Source organism: Rhinolophus hipposideros, assembly GCF_964194185.1.
Source record: "Rhinolophus hipposideros genome assembly, chromosome: 4".
Classification (NCBI taxonomy): Eukaryota; Metazoa; Chordata; class Mammalia; order Chiroptera; family Rhinolophidae; genus Rhinolophus; species Rhinolophus hipposideros.
The window spans coordinates 20,924,347-20,947,819 of NC_138050.1; the positions used below are offsets into that span (position 1 = coordinate 20,924,347).

A 23,473-nucleotide genomic window follows, 5' to 3' on the forward strand; every position below is an offset into this window, starting at 1 on the left:
GGGTGATTTGTTACACAACATTAGATAGCTAATACACACATGTAATGTGATAAGTACAAAATCACATTTCTTTCCTCTTCTGGGCACTGTTCTTCTAATATCAAGGGGGCCACCACTTTACACTCTAGGCTCACGTAGGGCAGTCAGCTCACCCCCCTCAGTAGTTCTCGCTTGAGTTCTTATTAGGCTGCATCTCCTGTACTTTTGAAGCTGTTTCTTAATTTTTGGTTTTGTTTGTTGGTTTGTTTTTAGCTTAAATGCTTGACCACACATTCTGTTATTCATAATCTTATTTAGTTACATTGTCTTAGCTTATCAAGATATTTTGAAATCCTAGTTGTCATTAAATAATATTAAATTTCACTTAATTTTGTGTTTTTGTTAAATGTATAATCTTAAAATATATCATCCCTATGTCTTTGTTAAAAATGAATGTCCTAAAAAAAAAAAAAAATGAATGTCCTCCCAGATGCACAAATGATGAGCATATCACTAGAAGCCACTCTTCATATGCCATTATTCTTTGGATCTCTTACATCCAGCCACTTTTATATACACATCTGTGTCAAAATATAGCTCATTTATTTCTATTTTGTCTATAAGGGGATTATAAAACAATTGTTAACTAGATGACTAAAGAAACCTTTACACCATAAACAACTAGAGAAATAGTAAAATGACACTTTTTGTTGTTTTTGTTGCTCTTTTTAATGCAATGCTAAGCTCATAAGAGAAACAAAAGGAAGATCCCCATGTGCCAGAAGCAAAGAGAAAACACAAAGCTCAAAGTAATATACATATGACCTGACATTGCAGATGTCCTGAGGAGATAAAAAGAGCCACTAATAGCTGGAAGCTTTTGCATGATTCTTCACTGGGGTACCTGAGATGAGGCCTATGGCCTGAGTAACATGAGAAATTGCGAAGTTGAAATCCATAAAAGGATATAACCCCTAGAAAGAGAGAGGAACTAAACCTCCACTTACTGGCCCAGAAGACCACGGGGATATTTATTTATCTCAAATCTGGATAGAAGAAAAAGTCTCCCATGATAAACCAAAATCCCAACTAAAAACTTTTGATCTTAAAAGTTCTCATCTTAAAAAAAAAGTAATTATGTAAGGTGGTAATGTTAACTAAACTTACTGTGGTAGTCATTTCACAATATAAACATATAGCAAATCATTATGTTGTACACCTTAAATTAATACAATGTTATATGTCAATGAGAAGAAAAGAAAACTTTTGGATTTGGAGTACAAATTTAAACCAATCTTGTGGTGCTGGAGGCTCCCGATTAAAAATTTAACATACAAAATGTGCCAAGAATCTTAAATAATGATCGACAATCTGAAAGGGACCATTACGTCTTTTAAAAGATTTTTTAAAATCAGAGAAGGTGTAAAATCAGAGAAGGTGTAGAACCAGAAGAAAATAAAAAACCTACTTAAAGAAACAGGTAGATTTTTTAAAATAATCAAATAGAACTTTTAGATACAAAAAAAAAAAAATCAGTTGGTTGAGGAGGGGCTAGATGGCTCATTTAGTTAGAGAGCGAGCTCTTAACAGAAAGGTTGCCAGTTCGATTCCCATATGGGCCAGTGAGCTGCACCCTCCACAACTAGATTGAAAACAACGAGCTGCTGCTGAGCTTCTGGAGTGGTGGCCAGATGGCTCAGTTGGTTAGAGCGTGACCTTTTAACAATAGGATTGCTGGTTCAGTTCCTGCATGGAATGGTGCACTGTGCCCCCTGCAACTAAAAATTGAAAACGGCAATTGCTTGTGTAGCTGAGCTGTGCCCTCCAGAACTAGACTGAAGGACAACAACTTGGAGGTGATGGGCCCTGGAGAAACACACTGTTCCTCAATATTCCCCAATAAAATTTAAAAATTAAAAAAAATAGATTTAAAAAAAATCAGTGGGTTGATTAAACACAGAGTAATTAAATAAATGGTAGATAGCTTAGATGTCAGTGGAACATCCGTAAAAGTACTGAAAAAGCAAAACTGCCAACATAGAATTCTATATCCAGTGAAAATATCTTTCAAAAAAGAGATGAAATAACATTTTTTCCAGACATACAAAAGCTGAAAGAATTTGTCATCCATAGACCTGCACTAAAAGAAATGTTAAAGGAAAATTTTCAAGGAAGGAAGGAAGTGATTGATGTCAAAGGAAAATATGGATCCACACAAAAGAATGAAGAAAGAGCAGCAAACATAATAAGACCATGGGCCAAGTGCAGTTCTTATAATAAACTATATAAAATATAATAAAATATAAGAACTGCACTTGGCCCATGGATACTGAGGGTTCCAGGACCCACTCAATAATACCAAAATCCACAGATTCTCAAGTCCATATATAAAATGTCATAGAACAATGAATACAGTTCACAGTTCGAAAATACTGGTTTTGATCAGCAGTTGGTTGAATCTACATATGTGAAACCCATAGATACAGAGGGCTAATAACTATATTTATTGAAAAGAATCTGCATATAAGTGGACTTGTGCAGTTATAACATGTTTTGTTCAAGGGTCAGCTCTATAAGATTTTTTCTTATTATTTAAATCTCTTTAAAAGAATTCAAGTCATGCAGCGTATGTTCTGTGATCAAAATAGAATTAATTAAAGTAGGAATCAATAATAGATCTCTGGAAAATCCCCAAATAGTGGGAAGCTAAATAACCCACATCTTAATAATCCATGGGTCATAGAAAAAAATCAACAGAGAAATCAGACAATATTTTGAACTTAGTGAACATGAAAACACAATGTATCACAATTCATGGGATGCTGCTAAAGCAGTACATAAGGGAAATTTATAGCACTAAACATCCATGTTAGAAGAGAAGAAGGTCTCAAAGCTGTGACCTTAGCTTCTACATCAAGAAACCAGAAAGAATAAAAAGGAAACCTAAGCTTAAGCAGAAAAGACTAGAAATCATAGCAAAAGTTCATGAAATAAAAAAACAGAATAGAGAAAAATCAATGACACCAACAGTTGTGTTCTTTGAGAAGATCAGTAAAAGAGATAAACCTCTAGCCAGCCAGAGAAAGAGAGAGAGAGAAGGGGAAGGGAGGAGGGGAGCAAATTACCAATATCAGGAATGAGGAAGTGATATTATTATAGATCTAGGGATATTTGAAGGAAAATAAGGAACATTATGAACAACTTTATGCTAATAAATTTGACAACTTAAATGAAATGAACAAATCTTTGAAAGATACAAACTGTGAAAGGTCACTGAAGAAAAAAGAGATAACCCTAATAGCCCTATATCTATTTTAAAAATTGACTTGATGATTCAAATCTTCCCACAATGAAAACTCCAGGACCAGGTGGCTTTACTGTGAATGAATTTTGCCAAATATTCAAGGAAGAAAGAATACAAACTCTATACAAACTGAGAAATTGAAGAAATAAGAGACTTTTTAACTTATTTTATGAAGTCAGCATTATCTGATACTAAAACTAGACGAAGACTGTACAAGGCATGAAATCTACAGCCAACATCCCCCATGAAAATAGAGGCAAGAAATATAATCAAAATTTTAGCAAATCAAATTCAGCAACATATAAAAAGGATAGTACATCACGACCATCTGAGGTTTATCCCAAGTTTATAACCCAAAAGAAATGAAGCAGGGACTCAAACAGATATTTGTATACCCGTGTGCATAGCAGCATTATTCACAATATTCAAAAGGTGGAAGAAAATATGCTATATACATACAATGGAATATTATTCAGCCTTAAAAAGAAAGGAAATTCTCACATATACTACAACATGGATTAACCTTGAAGTCAATATGCTAAGTAAAATAAGCCAGTCACAAAAAGACAAGTACTATATGATACCACTTCTATGAGGTACCTAGAGTAGTCAAATTCGGAAAGGAAGAAGGTAAAATGGTGGTTTTCAGGGATTAGGGGAAAGGGGAAATGGAGAGTTAGTGCTTAATGGGTATAGAGTTTCTATTTGGGAATATGAAAAAATTCTGGAGATTGGATGGTGGTGATGGTTATACAATAATGTAAGTGTATTTAATGCCATAGCATTGTATATGAAAAATGGTTAAAATGGTAAATTTTATGTTTTGTTTATTTAGCACAATAAAAAAGATTACTTATGTAAATTACTTAGTACAGTACCGGAACCATAGTTCGGTGGTTCAATAAATACTAATTTCTCTTAGATGATGTATTACAGAATTATACATTTGAAACCTATGTAATTATAGTAACTGTTGTCACCCCAATAAATTTTAATAAAAAAATTAATTCCTCTGAAAAAAAGGAGGGTGACATGTTGATAAGGATGTGGAGAAACATCCTTATCCACTGCTGTTGGGCGTGTACAGCCACTTTGGGAAACGATTCCTCAGTTTCTGAAACTGAGAGATACACAGACTAGTATCTCTCATGAACTTAGATGTAAAATCTTCAAAAAAGTACTAGTCAATCTAACAATGTATAAAAAGAATTCTATACCATGATCAAGTGGGATTTATTCCAGATATGCAAAGCTGGTTCAACATTTGAAAATGAGTATAATTTATTACATCAAAAGGCTAAAAAAGAAAAACCATATGATCATATCAATTGATGCAGGAAAAGAATTTGATAAAATCTGACACCCATTCATGATAAAAATTCTCAGCACATTACTAATAAAGGGAAACTTCTTCAACTTGATAAAGAAACATTTACAAAAAACCTATAGCTAGCGTCTTACTTAATTATGAGAAACTAGATGCTTTCCCCTAAAATCAGGATCAAGGAAAGGATATTCTCTTTCATCATTTCTATTCAAGAGTGTAGCCAGGCTTCAAGCCCAGGTGTCTAAAGCTTGGTGATAGGTATGGATCTTTAGAGTTTTGTTTTGGGTTTTTTAATCTGCCACCTCAGAAAGAGGATGTGTTTGAATTTTGGCATTTGTTTTTTTCAACAATCATAAGCAGCCTGATACAGAGAAAGAGAACAAACTTTGGCAGAAAGAGTAGGGTTTTAATTCCAGCTTCATCGCTCATTTACCGTAGCTTTGAACAAGTCAGTTAACATTTTGAAGCCTCTGTCACCTCCTCTGGCCCATGATGGCAGCTCCCAGGGCTAACCACTCCCCCCCCCCACACACACACACACCTTATCTTCTGAGCTACTGTCATCCCCTTGGACTTAGAAAGTGATACATAGAAGGTCAAAGGCCCCTTCATGAGAAAAGGGGGCAAAGTTCCGGGGGCCACATTCTGCCTAAAATAGACTTGGGTAGACTTGGACCCCTTAGAGAATTCGTTTTTATCCCCACATGGTGAAATGTGAATTGGATATCTGATGACACGGATGTGACAAGATCTTCAGTAGTTTCTCCAAGAGGTCACATTTTTTTAGTTAAAGATGTTTTGATCTTGATGGTGGCTGATACTCTGAAAGGCAGGTATTTACTGTAGAGAAGTCATAGTATCATTGTTTCTATACCCCTTCTGTATCTCTTTAGATTCTCTGTGCTTCAAATATCAGATTTTAAAACATCACGCATTTGTTGAAATGACTGTCAGATGGGTATTTACTCTGGTTCTAACTGTATTGTTTGGTAGCCAATCTAAAAGGGCCATCTTGCCAAGGCCAGGTTGTGTCTAGAAAATAAGGAAACCACCCACCTTTGCAGGGTCATTACAATAACTGAGATAATACAGTTATTTAAGTACCTGGCACTTGTGAGGCACTCAGAAATTGGTAGGTAATATTGTTATTGCCGATACAGCTGTATTGATCCATCCATACAGCCTAACTGTTTTCATGATCAAAATAGGGAAGCTGCTGACTTCAATGTCACTGCCTCACACTGGTGATCAGTCTACTCTCACCCACCAGATTGGACCATTGAGGTCCAGATCCCAGTACGTCAGTCTTTGTTTGTTCCAGTCAGCTCTGTTCAGTGGCCACAGACCACCTCTTCCTCACCTTCTGGAATTATATAAGAAGAAAGCAAATATTTTACTGATTTTATTTGGCAATTGAGAAGCCAAGTGACTTGACCCAACTACTCAACTTTATTGTGCCTCAGTTTGCCCATATGTAAAATAGGGAGATGGGGAAGAGGGCATGAATAGTTTCTTCTAATTTTGAAATTCTGGGATGTAATAATTCTATGATGGTGTGGCTCTTGTGTATGAGCAACCCTGGGAAATTGGTTCTCATTGCCACATATATGTGTACTTCGACATAAAGGATATTTCTTTTCATTCTCTTTTATTTAACATTTGGGACTAATTCTGCCCTCCTTTCCAAACATTTGATGTCTTACAGAAAATTGATGGGACTTTGTGGTAAAGCTATAAGCCAGACTTCATCAAAAGGAGAACAGTCATTATCTTTACTTCTTTTTACTTATATAGACTGACCCCAGTGACTTTATTATAAGACTGCTGTTCCTAACGTGTCCTGTGGTCACACTATATCTGGTATTCCCTAGTCCAGCAGCTCTAACGTGAGGGAGAGTGGTGGCACATGCTCTTTGGTAATGGAAGCCCTCTGTGGTAGTAATTTGGGGTTGGTGTAGGCAGGAAGGAAAGACGGTAGTGGGAGGAAATGGATCGTTTTTTAAAAATCATGTAAAAACTTAGACATACCTCTTTATAGTGACATACCCTAGCCTCTGATGAGCTTATTTTTGGGGGTAGGGAGAAGAGAACCATGCATGTCTGTGGACCAGGCTTTACCAGCCTCCTTTCGGATAGTTCACGGCTTGTTTTCTTTGTCTCTTGGTTTTCAGCGCATCAGAGCCGAGTCACCATGATCCTGTTTGTCCTGGAGCTGGAGTGGGTGCTGAGCACGGGGCAGGACAAGCAGTTTGCCTGGCACTGCTCCGAGAGTGGGCAACGCCTGGGAGGTCATCGCACCAGTGCTGTGGCCTCAGGCCTGCAGTATCCTTTGCTGGACCAAACTCCTTGGTGGGTGGGAACTTAGCTGTTGACTTCTTTCTTTCATGAAAATTTGGGCATGTGTAACTTAAAAGGGTTTTGTTTTATGTGCTGACTTGCTCTGCTGATTAAGATGTTTGTAAACTTTCCTAATGTACAAATCCTCATGTAGGAGGAGTAAAGTGAGGTTTTTTCACCTAAAATAACAGACCCTGCTGAGCAGGTTGTGGTCTATGACCCAAAGTCTGACATCTAGATAGGATACAGCCCAGATTGTGAGCTTCAGCCGTCAGAAGGAATTGTGGAACATGGATAGAAAACCATCACCGAAATACAATCTTCATTTTTGTACAGAAGTAATTTACACATAAATATTGAGGTTGTGAACACTCCCATTGGTGCCTGGCAGAAACACCATAGAATTGCTATTTATTTTTTAAATATTTGAGAGGCTACCATACCAGGACCAGAGTAGATTAATTGGTACCTACACAGTAATGGTGCAGGCTTTGTTCCCGGTATTAGACTTGCCCAGGATATGTAGATGATATGAATTCTTACCTCCCAAGTGTCCAGGGCCCAGGTGCTCAGTGTGAACACCTGCTATGCTGAGTAATACCTACTGGGCTCCAGCGAGCACAGGCTTGACAAGTATAGAGCTCGTGTGGATGATGCTACCATCGTAAGGAGTGAAGAGCCCTGGCTTGCTTTTTTTTTTCCTCCCTTCTTCCACCCCCTACTCCGGTTCAAGCCGTTGTTTCTCAGTCTAGTTGTGTAGGACACAGCTCCCTGGCCCATGCTGGTATTACGAGCCTTGCGCTTCCCCCGGCTGAGGAAGTCGGTCGCCAGTCATCGGGCGGCCGCTCACAGCAGCTCTCACAGCCCACGGCAGCCCATAGCAGCCCAGCTGTAGAGGGCTCAGCTCACTGGCCCATGTGGGAATGGAACTGGCCACCCAGCGTTAGGAGCACAGCGCTTCAACCACCTGAGCCACCAGGCCATCCCAGGCCTGGCTTTCTTAATTTAAAAAGCACAGAACTCTCTTCACCTTCTGGCAAATGAGGAAATAGGTAGAAACAAATCACTTGTCAGCCAAAGAAAGGAGAAATGGTAAGACTTGCTTTCAGATTTTCATCTCATTTGTAAAATGCCTATGCAGTGATTCTCAACAATATGAGAAAGTTCTTTGCTGTTTCCTTGTAGACATGTGGCAGGAGCTGTATTTGTGTGTGTGTAGCCTAATGTCACTCTTATTTTCTTCATTGGAAGGACAAGATGAAGAAACTAAGAATGCCTTCATAGAAGCTTGTAAAAATGGCAAATTACCAGGAAGACCAGAAGCGAGGGTGATAAGGAATGGAGTGAGAGCAGGACCAACTTATCTTTGACAGGGTGGTACGACCAGTCAAAAGAAACTCCAAAGTTTACTTTCTAAAAGCCAGTTCAGATGAGCTGAATGCTTGAATTGAAATACATGAACTCTCTTGACTAGATTAATGGTTTCTTATAGTGTTAGAGCTAGAAGGGCCCTTAGATATCATCCAGTCTAACTCCTCATTTTATAGATGAGTCATCTGAAGCCTAGAAAGAGTCCCGGGCCTTATGTGTGGCCAACCAGCTGGTATGCAGGAAAATCACCGCCAGAACCCACATCTTCTGCTTGGACTGCTGTTTTTCCCCATCATACTGCATTACCCTTCGAGCACAGAACCAATGGCACCAATATAACTTGTTCTCAATATGCTGGTTTCTGTATCATTAGCCCAACCCGGTGATATATTTTCTGTATCACTCAATCAAGCCAAGGAATATAGAAAAAAATACACATCTTGCCCTTAAGAAGTTTACCTTTTAAACTATCTGAAAATGAAAAATAAAATACAAATACACAGAATTAAACTTGTCTTGACTTGACTGTGGTAGTCTTTGTGTCTCTTCAGACATCTCCAAAAGTCATCCTCATTTTCTGACTGTTTCCTTTGACCATACCACGTGGTTTACCAAGCATAAAAATTATGTGATTGGTTATCAAAAGCCTTTGTGTATGTGTGAAAACCTGTGGCTTCATTTCCCAGTGTCCATGACCATCCAATCTAACTTTGCTATTGAGGTGGAGGGGAGCTATAATACTACAGACAGTCCCTTCCAGAAGATTCCCTCATCTCCACCAACTCTGCCTCTCTAGTTCCAATTTTGGAGCTACAGTGCCAGCTCTGGCTCCCGGGAGCATATTATTCGTGGTAATTTTCCAGTGCTGCACACTGATGGCATAACAGTGCTGCTTTTGCCAGAGTCTCAGCCCAGAACCACGTGACTTTCTCAAGGCTGGAGGTTTTTCTTTGGGAGCTGCCTGGTGCAGATTGTTAACAGGCAACCCCTACAGTGTTGGGATTCACATTAAAATTCAGTTTTTAAACAAATTTTCTCATGGGAACCCTCCACCCTCTCTCCTTTTCTCTTCTTTCTGCCACCTTCTGTATTTTTTTGTGGTTGTTTGTTTTGTTTTCAGTAGTAAGGGAAAGAAAAAGCACATCTGCAACAACATAAAATGTTCACAACAATATCATTACCCCAATTTCTCTTCATTATGGACACTGGTGGTGTAGATAAGAGACTTCTTTTACGATGAACCTAATTCTTTCCCATCTCCACCTCAGTCATTCATCCAAGCCAACAAGTGACAGAATAAATCACACTGAATTCAGCATTTTTTCTCTCCTTTCAGGCCTCTTAGTGGAGAGTATTCATGTAATAAAAATAACCAAAATTGAAATAGAGAAACGAAGACAAACCGACCAGTTTACAAATTGAATTATCAATTTCTGAATAACCTCAAACACTTTGGTTGCTTTGGCTAAATAGCTGAGGCTTCAAATATGAAGTGACCTATAATATCACCATCACCACCACCAGTAATAATAATAATAATGATAATGCAGAGGAGAGGAAAAAGAGTAACTTGCGTTTGCAGTCCCTGAGCATTTACATAGTCCTTCTACATAATGTTACTTTGTTCGCCATCAAAACAGTAAAGTGAGTGGAGAAACTGAGGCTCAGAGAGGATCAGATAGCTTAAGTGACTTTTTCGCGGTCACATGACTGTTACCTGGCAGAACCACTATTAGAACTTGGGTATTGTAATCTTTTCGCTAGCCCTTTGCTCAGCTAGATACAGCAGAGCCGGAGGTATTTTCTACAGGTTCCATGGCAGGATGGTGTTAGGAAATAACTGTTTCCTTCCCCACTTGACTTCCTAATCTGTAAATTCGTGACTACTTTAGCCTCACCTTTCAGCCTTGTCATTTGATCATACTTTGATCACATTTTTCATCAGGTACTCCTCATTTTAAGATTCTATTCATGTTGGAGATATTTTCAATATGTCACCTTATGTAGTAAAATGTCTTTCTACCAAGTAGTCTCATAGATCCATTCCTAGTCAGGGAAAGAGTACTGAAAAGCTATTAAGATTATCTTGACTTTCATATTTCTTCATATCATACTTAATGCCGATCACTCTGGTTTTGAGGTTGTACAATGATTTTATTTCAGCCCTCTTCCAAATAGCTTTTGTTGAGTTCATATATGTGTGTTTTTCATAGAATTCTACTCTTTACCTATAATTATAAGGACTTTGGGGTATCACAAATTGAGTCTGTGTTTTCGTCTGTGTTCTTATAATGAATCAAGATAAATTTAAGTGATCTTATTCCATATAGATCTTAATATTCTTTTACATAGATCTACTTGTTTGTAGAATATAACTTTTCTGCCTTGTTCTTGAGACTGGAAAAATTTGATATGCCTTGTTTTCTTTCACTTTCTTTAAAATGTCTTTTGAAAATTTTCAAAACGTACTAAATTGGAAAAAACAGTATAACGGACAGTCATAATCATCTCTCAGATCCACTGTTGATCTTCTATCCCTTTTTGCTTTCTCTCTCTTTTTGCTGGAGTATTTTAAAGCAAATTCCAGACCTTATGTCATTCAATCCTTACATACTTCATTGTGCACCTCTAAAAGATAAGGACATTTTTTAAATTATCACAATGCTATTATTATTCCCCTTGATATTGTTGAATAATCAATCAATTTTCAAATTTCATGTACTGTTTCTAAAATGGCTTTTTGCAGTGGCTTAGTTTGAAATTGGGTCCAGACAAGGTCCACAGTTGGATAAGGATGTCATATCTCCTCAATCTCTCAATCTAGAGCAGTGACCCCACCTTTTTTTAATGCCCCTGTGGAGATACCCAGTCAGTTCTCCTACAGACAGTCCCACATACTAATTGATTTCTGCTTTCTCACATTGCCATTTAACCTGTTCTTCTATCTACCCAGTATCCCATATATTTCTGTGAACTGAAAGTTGCCTCTCAAATCTTGATTCATCAGGTTCAGCTTTGGGTAAGAACACTTGGAGATTGTGCTGTTGTGCTCCGTATTGCTTCACAGCAGGCAGCCCATGGTGTGGGATTGTCACCCTTCCAGTGAGGCCAGGATTGATCAGTGTTGCAGGTGGTGACAGCCATTCCCTGCAGTGTAGTCCTTCCCATTAGCCTTTCATGTAATGGTGTCATCCATTGCTGATCTTTGTCTGAACCAGTTCTTTCATTAGTGTTGCAAAACGATTATTCTATAATCATTTTTTTGTACATGTGTTAGTTGGAATTCTGTTATCAAGTAGAACATTACCTCATTTAACTTGGGCTATTTGATTATCCTGAAATACAATTAATACAGGAAAAGCAACATGAATTCTTAATAATGTCTCTTCGATTGCTCATTTTCTGATAGAGATTTAGTGCCCTGGTTACCTCTAATAGGGATCTTTTATTCCTGAGCATCTTTATAAACTCTTAGAATTTGTTTGCTTTTTAATAATGCATTAAGTATATTTCAATAAATTGCCTTTTTGTTTTTCTTTTCCAATGCTCATATTGTCCCATCTTTGGCCAATTTAAGAGCCCAATCATATGGGCTCCTATGTCTTTTTGGTACAATCCCATGCCCTCCAATAGTTTCCTTGCTTTTTGGCACAACTGTCTTAAGCTCATCTTGTACCTTCCTGTCACAGTCCTACGATCAGCCACTTTTAGTGAGGAATAGTATTCGGAGATAGCTAGGAAATGTATGTATGTGTATTTTTAAAAAGAAAGCAAATGGTCAGTTCATATAATATTTCTAATTCAAACTTAATATATTAATATATAAGGTTTTTATTTCATTTTTGTACTTAATCTTGGGCTAAAAAATCTTGGTTCCTAAAACATTAACATAATTTCTTATTTGCTTTATCCTGTGGTATATTTAAGTTGTTTAAAATAATAATAGAAATATTATAATAACAAGACTTCTGAATGAGATTTTAGATTTCTTCACAATTCTCTTTGTCCTTAGAATATATTCTACAAAGGATATACAGTCAAAATGTTGTGTTTTGAAGTCATTTGAAATAATTCTATTAACTACATGGTTATATCACCAATTTGATAGTTGGGTTCATACATTTTACTTTATTGTCAATTTGGGGGATTTTTTCTTTTAATTTAATAAATATTTTTTAATGTGTACAATAATTACAAGATTCCAAAATAGAAACTATGTAACAAGAGAGAAGTCTCACTACCATCTCTGTCCCCTCAGTCTGTTTCTCCCTTCTCCATAGGCAGCCATTCTTGTTAGCTCTTGATTTATTTTTCCAGTTCTTCCTTTTCTAAATACAACACACACACTTATATTTGTATTTCCTCCTTTCTTACACAAAGGTAGTGTAGCATATAAACTCTTATATATTTTGACTTTTTTTCTCCACTTAATAACATATCCTCAAAGTTACTCCATGCCAGTTTGTTTTTGGTATGAAGGTCTTTTGTGTCTCTCCAGCTGCACAGTATTCTATTGCATGGATGTATCCTAGTTAATTCAGTAAGTCCCCTTTTGATGAACTTTTCGGTTTTTCAAATTTTAGCTATTACAGTAATATGGAATTTTACAGTAATATGGAATAGCCTCAGGCATGTGTCCTGTCAGGGTTTTTTGTTTGTTTGTTTGTTTGTTTGTTGTTGTTTTGCCAGTGTATCTCTGGGACAGTTCTCTAGAGGTAGCATTGCTAGACGTTATCAACCAGGGAAGCTCACTAGAGACTCGGTGCCTTGCATTTTTACTACAGACTGGTCACGTATGCAGCCTCTGCCTGACATGTACCAAACTTCCAGACTTCCAGAAGGAAAGCAGGTATTTGGCATGAACCACATTGTTTATACAGTTAAGGCACAGTGAGCTACTCCTGTCTGTTAACGGTGGGAACATTCCCGAAATCCAAGTTCCCAGGTGCCGTGTCAGCCTTGTAGGCAGCCTTTCAAAGGACAGCCATCAGACCTGCTAGGTTAATTCTTTTTTTGCACAGCACCATTTTTGTTTCTTAAACTATCCATCTATATATTTTGCCTATTTTTCTATTAGGTTTATGATCTTTTTCTTCTTGGTTGCTCTTTTTATGTATTAGGGATTTGGGCCTTTTGTGATATAACTATTTTTTCCAATTTGTGTTTTAGCTTTGCTTATGGTATTTGTTGTTTTGTTTTTCAGTAGTAATAGCTCTTCTCACTTCAAGGTTATGAAGGAATTCTCCCATCTAGAACTCATATTTTTAATTTTTTGCATTTAGATCTCTAATTCATTTGGAATTTATCCTTGTATATAATGAAACACAGATCCTATTTTATTTTTCCAAATGACTATTCAGTTTGTGCCAATGTCTTTTTTTCTAATCCATCTTTTTCTTACTCATTTGAAGAGCCACCTTTATTAGACATGTAGCAAATGTCTATATGCTTTTGGGTTACTTTCTAGATTTTGTGTTCTGTTTCATTGATCTGTTTGTCCATTTATGTACCAATATCTCACTTTTAGTTAAAGAGATTTTACAGCATGTTTTCACTATTTGGTAGGGCTAGCCTTCCTGTGTCACATACCATGTTACTATTATTTTTGGAGTATTTCTGGCTCTTCTTGCATATTTATTTTTCTGTATGAACTTTAGAATTAACATATCTAGCTCTAGGAAAACACATGATATTTTTATAGGGATTATATTAAATTTATAAATTCACGTTATGAGAATTGATATCTTTATCGTGTTGAGTCTTACTGTCCAATAATACCACTGTGTCTTTCATTTTGTTATATCCTTTGTTTCTTTCAGCATTATGTCAAAGTTTGTCTCAGATGAGACTTGCATGTTTCTTACGTTTATTTATTTTTGTAAATCCCTCCACTCAATTTTGAAAAACAATCCTTAATGCTTACATGATAGATTTGATGTTGAAACCCGGCATGTGTTTATTGGTGACCATTCAGGCCAAGTAACCATCCTCAAACTGGAGCAAGAAAACTGCACCCTGGTCACAACATTCAGAGGACACACAGGTGGGATAGAACACAAAATCTCCATGTTCTGCTTGCTCGCTCAGTGAACTGGCACCTGCCGCATGCGCTGGTGTTCAGATGGCATGTTGTGAAAGTGACAAGGTTCTCTCTGGGCTTGTGCAAAGATACACATGATACACTTAACTGATTTCAGAATGGTTCAGTAAAATGTCAAAAATGATGTCAAAAGTATTCTGCATCAATCCAAACAAAAGAGAAACCAATCTATTTTAAAAATGTTAATGATTTGGTTCTTTGTCATGGTGCCCTGGAGAAAGCCAGTGTTGGCATGTGTTGATGAGCTGTTGTTTCAGACTATGTGGCAACTGCTCAAATCCCAGAATGACAAAGGACAGCGGCCTCATCTGAAAAATATGTTCCTCATGGGTAGCCAGTTTGCATAAAAAGGTACAAGTTCCTCTTTAACTTCCTGTTGGGCTCTTTTTAGTTTAAAACCTAAGGCCCCCTTTATGGCACTGATCTGCTCGGGGTCATGTAAACAAGGTAAGAAAATATACACGCTTGGCCTTTGAAAGAGTTGAATAGATGATGATTAATTTTTCACTAGTATTTTTAGTATGTGATAATTGACTCTGGAAAATGAGTCACTGCCTGTTTTCATGGTTGTTGGTGGGCTTTTGTGTCTTCTGCAGATTACCAACCCATGCTTTAGTACAGAACAAGGTTAATATTGAGTTTAGATGTCATACAAGTACAAAAGTAGGTGAATGAGGATGTAAAATGGAATAGTATCTAGATCATAAGGGATTTCCTAAAGAGGAAAAAAGGAATGCAGTTAAAGAGAAAATTGAGTCCAGGGGAAAAGATTCTTAAAAGATCATCTGAATTATCTCTGCCTTTGGGAGGAAGAACACACAGAAACATCCCCTGCAAGCATCCTCGGCAAGGACTCGGGTCTTCCTGATTGGATTTTTCTTTTTAGCCACCTAACCTTGCCCAAGCCTGGCCTGGCAGGGACCCAGAACTGTCCCACCTCAGGAATCTTAATCTCGTGTTTTACTGCTAACTTCAGTCTCCTAGTCTTTTACTTCCTAAACACTTACTCCACATCCCCTTGCTCTTGCCCCTGTTGAGAAGTCTGGTCCTTGATCCCACGTTCCCATGTCTACCCCATCTCTCCTTCCCAGTCACTTCAGACACATGCTTCCCGACATGCTCAGCTCAGGGCCCCTCAGACTTCCGTCTTGGTAAGCCTTGTCCACGATTCACTTAGTATTCACGCTCTCTCTTTGTGCTGTCAGCCACTGGGGTCCATACCCAGCGCAAGTCACACTGAGTCTTAGCTCATCATTACCGTTGCAAATTCATCATTCCCGTCCACTCAGGAATGGCCTCATAATGCCTCCACATAATAACCTCTACAAATCTGCAGTACACTCCTGTTCCCGTCAACAGCTTTCTCAGACCCTCGTCACTCTCCCTAAGTCCCACGCCTTCCCATCCCTTAGCATCCTCCTTCAAAGAAAAATAGATGTTATCAGATAGAAGCTTTTTAAAGAATATTTTCCTTGCCGTATTCCCTCCCCAATAAACAAACTTCTCTACCCCCTCATCTCTTGCCCTGCATCGTCCAGGACCCTGCTGTCCTCTGGCCCCAGCCTCAGTCCCCAGGGTCTCCACACCAAAACTCATTCCCTTTCTCCCTTTTGACTAACAACTCACTTCTCAGTGTATTAAATGGTCAAGTTTCTTGCCTCTCTGTTAAAAAAAGACACAAATAAAAACCCTCTCAGTCCCATGTCCTGTTATAGCAATTTCCATCTTATTCTCTTAACAGCAATGCTTTTTCCTTTTTTAAAAAATTGTGGTAAAACCTACATAATCTAAAATTTACCGTTTTAATCATTTTTAATCAGTTCAGTGTCATTAAGTACATTCACATTTTTTGCAACTATCACCACCTATCTGCAGAACATTTTTCATCTTGCAAAACTGAAATTCTATACCCATTACACACTGACTCCCTCCAGCCCTTGGCAACCACCGTTCTGCTTTCTGTCTCTATGAACTTGACTGCTCTAGGTACCTCCTGTGAGTGAAGTTATACATAGTATTTGTTGTTTTGTGACTAGCTTTCTTCACTTAGCATAATCTTCATGTTGTAGCAAATAGCAACTCTTAAAAGAATATTGAAAAGAATATTGTTTTCCCGGCTGCTTCAAATTCTTTACCTCTTATCTGCTTTCCAGACACCTGCAATTTGGCCTATTTCATCACTCCACTTAAACTACTCTCCCTGAGATGGCCACTGGCCTGCTGGTTGCTAAATCCAGTGGACGTGTTCTAGAGCATGTCCTACATAAACCTTTCAGTGACGTTTCACATTGTGGCCATTCCTTCCCACTTGTAACTGCCCTCCTTTGGCTTCTATGACCTGTGCTCTCCTAGTTTTCTTCTGCGTCTTCGATTGCTCTTTTTCATCTCCTTGGTTTCTTCGGTTCTGCTGGGACTTTCATCTCTTTACACTTTGTACTCTCCCTGTTGACCTCAGCCACTACTCCCAGTCACAGAAATAAAAGGCACAGTCTTGACCTCAGATTCCTCACTGCCCGATGAGAGAGGCAGAAGCCAAATAGTAATTCCACTGCATGACATTAAAGGCAGTGAGGAAGCAGACCCCAAGTGCTTCCAAGAACACAGAATGGGTGCCAGGCTTGCATGGGAGTTGGAGTTAATCGGGGAAGGCCTCAAGGGGGAGGTGTGGCTTGTGTTAAGATATTTGGGGAGGAGTAAGTGTTGAGTTACTCCTGAAAAAGTGAGAAGAGCAATCCAGGCAGAGAAAACAAGTATGGTCCAGGGCCTGCAAATTTTCAAGAACACGGCTCCCTTGGGAAACCCTACTAAATCTTTTTGGCTGGAACATTGAGTCTGAGGTGAGAATAGCCAGAAAGGAAGTAAAAGGCAGTTCAGATTACTGAGGGCATTTTCTTGATGTCAGTGAGAAACCATTAAAGAGTTTTAAGCAAGGATGTTACCTGATCAGATTTTAAAAAATTGTTCTGGCAATAGAGTAGGGAGGTAATTGGAAAGCTAGTCCCCTGAAACGTGGCCATGGTCCTGGGAAAGCAAGGAGTAGATGAACCCAAGGTAGAACTTAGGCGGTGGACTCAGCAGGCCTGGTGATGGACTGCTAGTTCCCAGACTTGGTTTAGGCAGAGGTGGCCTGACCTTTTAGCTTCTTTAGTAGTCAGGAGTTCACCGTGTATTGGATGACAGGAGTGAGCTGAGTTCCGTATCGCTTGTCTTCAGGTCAGAAAAGGCTCATCTAGCTGCTTCTCATCTGTGTGTGGGGGCCAGATGTGGCCCAAGGGTTTCATGTGCTGCAAGTTCTAATATAAAATGTTGCCTTGACATTGTGTCTTTTCTTTCTCCAAATACGTAAAGCATTTTCATAGGATTTTATCATGAGCTATCTCTGAGGAAGACAGGACATGGCCCCCGAAGGTCACTAACACAAAGGTGAACGGAGCAGGTCATGTATTTGACTTGTTATTATTCCTGGACAGTACTATCCACCCACTGCCAACCTGGCTACAGCACAGCTCATTCCTTTAAACTAGAGCAAGGACATCTAAGAGTCCATGGTGATTGACCCATTGTCAAGCCCTTCCTATATAGTTGCCCATTCTGGGCCTTGGAAGGTCCCAAGTTTGGCCGGACACAATTCTGGAAAAGGATGAGTTTAATCTCCTCACTCCTCTACCCGCCAAACAAAGACCTTAAGATGAACCCAGATCTATTACAGAGGGATCTTGGGGGTCTCATCAGTCCAGATCTAAACTCAAAGCAGACAAGTCTTTGGTATGTGTACAGAGTCATAACCATTCACCCATCCCTCTCTGTCACAGTACAGAAGGTCATAACAAAAATGTGGGTTATGATGGAATCAGCCTAAGTCATACCCAGAGGCCAAACATAGCATTTACTAATCCATGAGGATTTAGGAAACTAGTTTTATGTTCTTATGCTCCCTCTGCTGGTTTTATTTCTGGAGCTAACTGCCAAGTATCATAGTTCTTCACTATTTATGCAGGAATTCTAATGTATTTCTACCAAAAAGTCATACACTGACTTGAACAAAAGGGGGAAAAATCAGATTTTGACGATTGGGAATTCATAGTATCCATGAATATTTTTTCTTTTACTTCTAAGAATTTTTTGATTAGTATAAACATTTTAGAAAACAGGAGGGCTTGAATGTAAGTCTGCCAAGCATACTAATTAATGAAAAATTAAATACAGACTTTTTTATTAACAGAATTATTGAAAATGGCAGTATAACAGAAATAACTAAAACAAGGAAAGGCATCATTTAGCGCAAATATCAAAATTCAAATAATTAAATTGCAAACGTAATTTTCATTTACAATAGAGGCTTTCAATCAATCCGGTTTATATAAAGTATAATAGGTACATAGATGTAAAGTATAATAGATGCATATTTTCATCAAGAGTCAGTCAAGTCATTAGTTCTCTGTATGATGAATGCTGGATTACATAGGTAAAAAGCATAACGCTTGCTTTATTCAACTTCCAGTCATGGAATACAAGCATTAAACCAATAATTGTAGATAATCAAAATATGAGTGTAGCAGGAGCTGTGAAGCCCCGATGCTGTGTGCAGGTCGCATGGGGAGCAAATAGCAAGAGGGCCTCTCCTTGTCCAGCACGAGTTAAAGAGAGGCTTCAGGGAAGTGGTATATAAACACACCCTGCGGAGAAGGAGGAGATGCCCAGGTGTGAGAACATCCCCAGATGTGTGAAGCAGGTGTGAAGCTCAGGGTGGGAAAGTGTGAGCAGCTGAATGAAGTCAAATGGCCCCTACGGAGAGCCTGGGGAGAGGAGTACAAGTTGACCCTCCAGGCAGTGTTAAGAACCTCAGACATTGTTCTCAGGCGGTGGGAAACCAGTGATGAAGGGAAAGCAGGGTGGCAACCCGGTTTCCATTTTAACAAATCACTGGCAGCAGTGGGTAGTGGATTGAGTGGGGACAAGAATGGATGTGAGGACACCATTTAGAAGGAAGGTAACTGATGGAGTCGCTATGAAAGGGAACTTTCGTTTGGACTGGGGAGGAGGTGGCAGTGGGCATGGTGAGAGGAGGGATTCTATTGAGGAAATCTATTTGAGGAAAAGAGAAGATCTGTTGAGGAAAAGAGGAGTCAGCAGCACTTGGCGATTGGGGTAGGAGTGGCTCCCAGATTTCTGTCTGCAGCACCTGGGTGGATGGTGATGCCATTTCCTGAAACCAGGAACGTTGGAGGTAGAGCAGGCTTTAGAGAGAATATCATGATGCTTTAAACTGGGTCTGACCAAGAGACGCCCCTGGGAAGATGGCAGGGAGACAGCTGGCTGTCCGTTTGTGGGTCTCAGGAGGAAGTTGTAGCCTAGAGATAGAGCACATTTAGCTTTACAGAAACACTCATCACTTCAACCTAGAGCAAAATGCAGTAACTGAAAGGTCAGGTATTTTACTCAGAAGACTTCATAGTCTGAAGACTTACTTAGATGGCTCTACTTTAGCCACATTAGCCAACACACCTTCACCTTGCAGGGTGTGATAGAACGCTCTTGGTGGGGTCCCAGTCACATTGCGGTAACGACAGAACCAACAGTTTCCAGCCCTGGCTTTGCAGCATTCCACATAGTCTAGCTTTGCAAGATACGTTGTAAAAGTCTCCAGAAAAAATTAGTTCACTAAGCATTTTGGTAACGTGTATTAAAATTTTTTAAATGTTTATACTCTTCGATCTGGTTCCTCATTTGGGAATCTCTTTAAATAGTCAGAAATGTGAACAAGTGTTTATGTTTCAAAATATATTCATCTTAACAAAACCTATAGTTGTTAAAAGTTGAGAAAAAAATCTAATAAGTGAAATAAGTTAAGGTACGTCCATGTATTGGTATATTATGCAGCCATTGAAAATTACTTTTATGGGAGTACATAATAGTACAGATAAATTTTATCACACGATTAAAATCTTTATTTTTAAGAACGAATTCCTTTATGTTAAAAATTATTCTGTAGGTCACATCGTGGGAGTCAGAGTCAGGGAGAAGCATGCCATGAAACATGGGGGTGGGGCAGAAAGATGGAGTAATCGGAAGTGAAGTCCAACAAAATGGAAGAAATTATTTCTGTCGTTTAAAGCATCATAAGCCCTGGAAGTGCACAGCGTTGCAGCCCCCGGCTCTCACTCTCCTGTTACGGAGGGCAAGGAGGCTGCCCTGGGTGTGGGACCAAGCAGGAGGGCATGTGTCAGCCCTGCTCTGGAATGCAGGCTTACCTGATGATGCTGGCTGCCTTCCCCTCCTGCCAAGTGTTCGGTAGAAAGCGCTGTTCAGCAGAAAGCTCTGTCTGCTGACAAGCAAAAACACCCAGGAAGGAAGAAGCTTTTTAGTTAGCCACTTTCTCTCTGTCTCTCTGTGCCCTTCCATGTCTCTCAGCGTGCTGCCCTCCCGCTGGTCCCCAACTGCAAGGCTCTGCCAAATGCCTCTGCAGTGATGCTTTATTGCTCGGGTTTATTGCCCTCCCATTCCTCTCTGCCATCCATTCAACAGGCCAGGTGAGTAAACATTTATGGAGCACCTTCTGTGTGCCAGGCACTGTGCATTGTGCTTGAATGCAAAGATACGGAACCTAACATCTACTGTGGGCACAGATTTCTAATCCAACCAGTTTGATACAGTGGGTGAGTGTGACAGGAGAGACACTCACAGAGGTGGCAACCCCATGCAGATCAGGGGGTTGGCGAGAGAAGGCTTGAAGAGGGAGAAAAAGTTACTTAGGTCATAGAAGGTAGGACCAGCGCTTCAGGTAGAGGGAGAAGCCATATGTCCCAGGAGAGAATGGCTCCATCGAACACGATGTGCATGCCCTTCTTGTTCTCAGAATGAATCCCACCATCTTACACTGGACCATCGGACGTTTGTGTTGGCGTAAGGTCTGAGTCTTCCTTGATTTGATCATATCCACAGAGCTTAGCACAGTGCCTACCGTATAGAAGATGCTCAATCCGTGCTTGTTGAACTGATTTAAAATGAATGCTGTGGTGTACAATTTATCAGCCAACCTCCAATAAACCCATTGGACATTGACTTCGATGTGGGATGGGACCCTGAAAGTATTTGTTTCCTTCCCCAGTCCCACCCTATTGCCTATCTTTCAGCTTTTCCTTCCTCATTTCCACTCTTACTGAGCCTGGTGTAATACTCTGAGCCTTGGGAGGGTGCTGAGTATACACTGACTTGCTTTGACCTAGTTACCTATTTTCCCTTCCTAACTCTCTTATGAAGAACTCCCCTTCTCAGCCCTAGCGTCTTACAGACTGATATAATTGGGAAAACTAGAGATTGGTCTTGTTTCTAAAACTTTAACTGATCTCACAATGGCTGGGCGAGCATAGGAACAAGCAGGTCACTGCCTGAAGGCTGACTCAGCAAAGGACAGTGTCGTAGAGATGGTAGAGATGAGGTCTCCTGCAGTAAATCAGGGCTGACATTTACTGAGTGCTTCCCATGTGCTAGGCACTATTCTGTGTGCTTGTAATATACTAACTATTTAATCTCAACAACACTGTTATCAGCCCTGTTTTATAGATCAGACAGAATTCTGAGGCACAAAGACATTAAATAACTTGCCCAAGATCACATACCTAATCAGGGTAAAGCTAGAATTTGAGCCTCGAATCTGATTCCAGAGCTTGTGTACTTATAATACCATAACTACACATCCATTCTCTTCACCATAAACCATCCTCATTTCATAGTCCCCGACAAAGGCCAGAGGGCCTTATGGTGCAGTTTGTAGATGTGGGTGTGTGTGCGGAATTTGGAAGGTCTTTGTCATGCGACACATAGTAAGTTCTATTCAAGTATTTCCATGTTTATTTATTCTGATAAAATGAATAACCTAAGTCTCTAAATAAGTCAAATAAGCCTTTCTAACCATTCGTTTTACCAGTGACCACCATTATTAAAATCTGACATGCTGCTTTCAAGAAGTTAAAGCAATAACTGAGTTACCCATTTTATACATTGTTGTGGTCTGTTCAGGCTGCCGTAACAGACTGCCAGGCTGGGTGACTTATAAATAATAGTTTTTATCACTATTCTGGAGGCTGGGAAGCCCAAGAACAAGGTGCTGGCGGTCAGTGTCTGGTGGGGTCCACTTTCTGGTTGATGAATGGCTGCCCTCTCGCTCTAACCTCACATGGTGAAAGCAGGTGAGGTAGCTCTCTGAGGTCTCTTTCGTAAGGGCACTAGTCCCATTCATGAGGGTTCCACCCTTGTGACCCAAACATTTTCAAATCTTGGGGATTAGGTTTCAACATAAGAATTTGGGGTGGGGGGGACACAAGCACATGTTATATAGGGGAAATCATGCATTTGTCATCTTTCTCTTTTCTATCCCCTTAATCCTAGTGGCTTAACCAGTCAAGCAAGACCATCTCCAGAGCTTCTCCTTCAGATGAGATTCCCTGACCTAAAAGGTGTGAGTAATAGAATAGATGAAGGCTATCACATAAACAACGCTGGTTAGCCAGAGAAAAAGAGATGTCATATGCCTGTTTCATAAGCGAAGAACATTCATTCATGTACTTGCTCCTTCATTCAATCATTTGCTCATTTGTCTGTGCTGATTGCGTACCTAGTACAAGAGGTAGAATTCTAGGTCCTGGGAGTAAGGCAAAGCCTCTGCCCTCTAGAGTTTATATTCTGTTTGGGGCGTTACACAATAAATACATATATATTGTTATGCTCTGAAGAAAAAGAAAAGAATAAGGAGGAAGTGATAGAGTGGTCCAGGAAGAGCTATCTAAGGAGGTGACATTTGAGCAGGAACTTGTGTGACGTGAGGTAGTGAGCCAGTGATGATCCAGGGGCAGAGAATCACAGGCAGAAGCTGCATAGTGCAGAGACCCTGAGGTGGGAATGAGCCTGGCGAGCTAAAGGAACGTCAGGCAGGCCAGTGGGACTGGAGCAGAGCGAGTGAGGTGAGGGGGTGAGGAGAGGAAGCCCCAGGACGGCCAAAGCTGGATCATGAAGGGCCATGAAACGCCATGCACAGGACTTGGGGTTTTACTCTGAA

The 23,473-nt window shown here is 39.6% G+C and overlaps 1 protein-coding gene across 2 annotated transcripts in view; it reads left to right on the top strand.

Moving 5' to 3' along the window:
* Positions 1-23,473, top strand: part of WDFY2 (WD repeat and FYVE domain containing 2) — a 173,519-nt gene that overhangs the window by 120,448 nt on the left and 29,598 nt on the right. For both annotated transcript variants that reach the window (XM_081045387.1, XM_081045388.1), the window contains exons 5-6: positions 6,782-6,932; positions 14,249-14,361. In XM_081045387.1, coding sequence (XP_080901513.1) covers positions 6,782-6,932; positions 14,249-14,361 — 264 coding nt within the window. The remainder of the gene's footprint in view (positions 1-6,781; positions 6,933-14,248; positions 14,362-23,473) is intronic.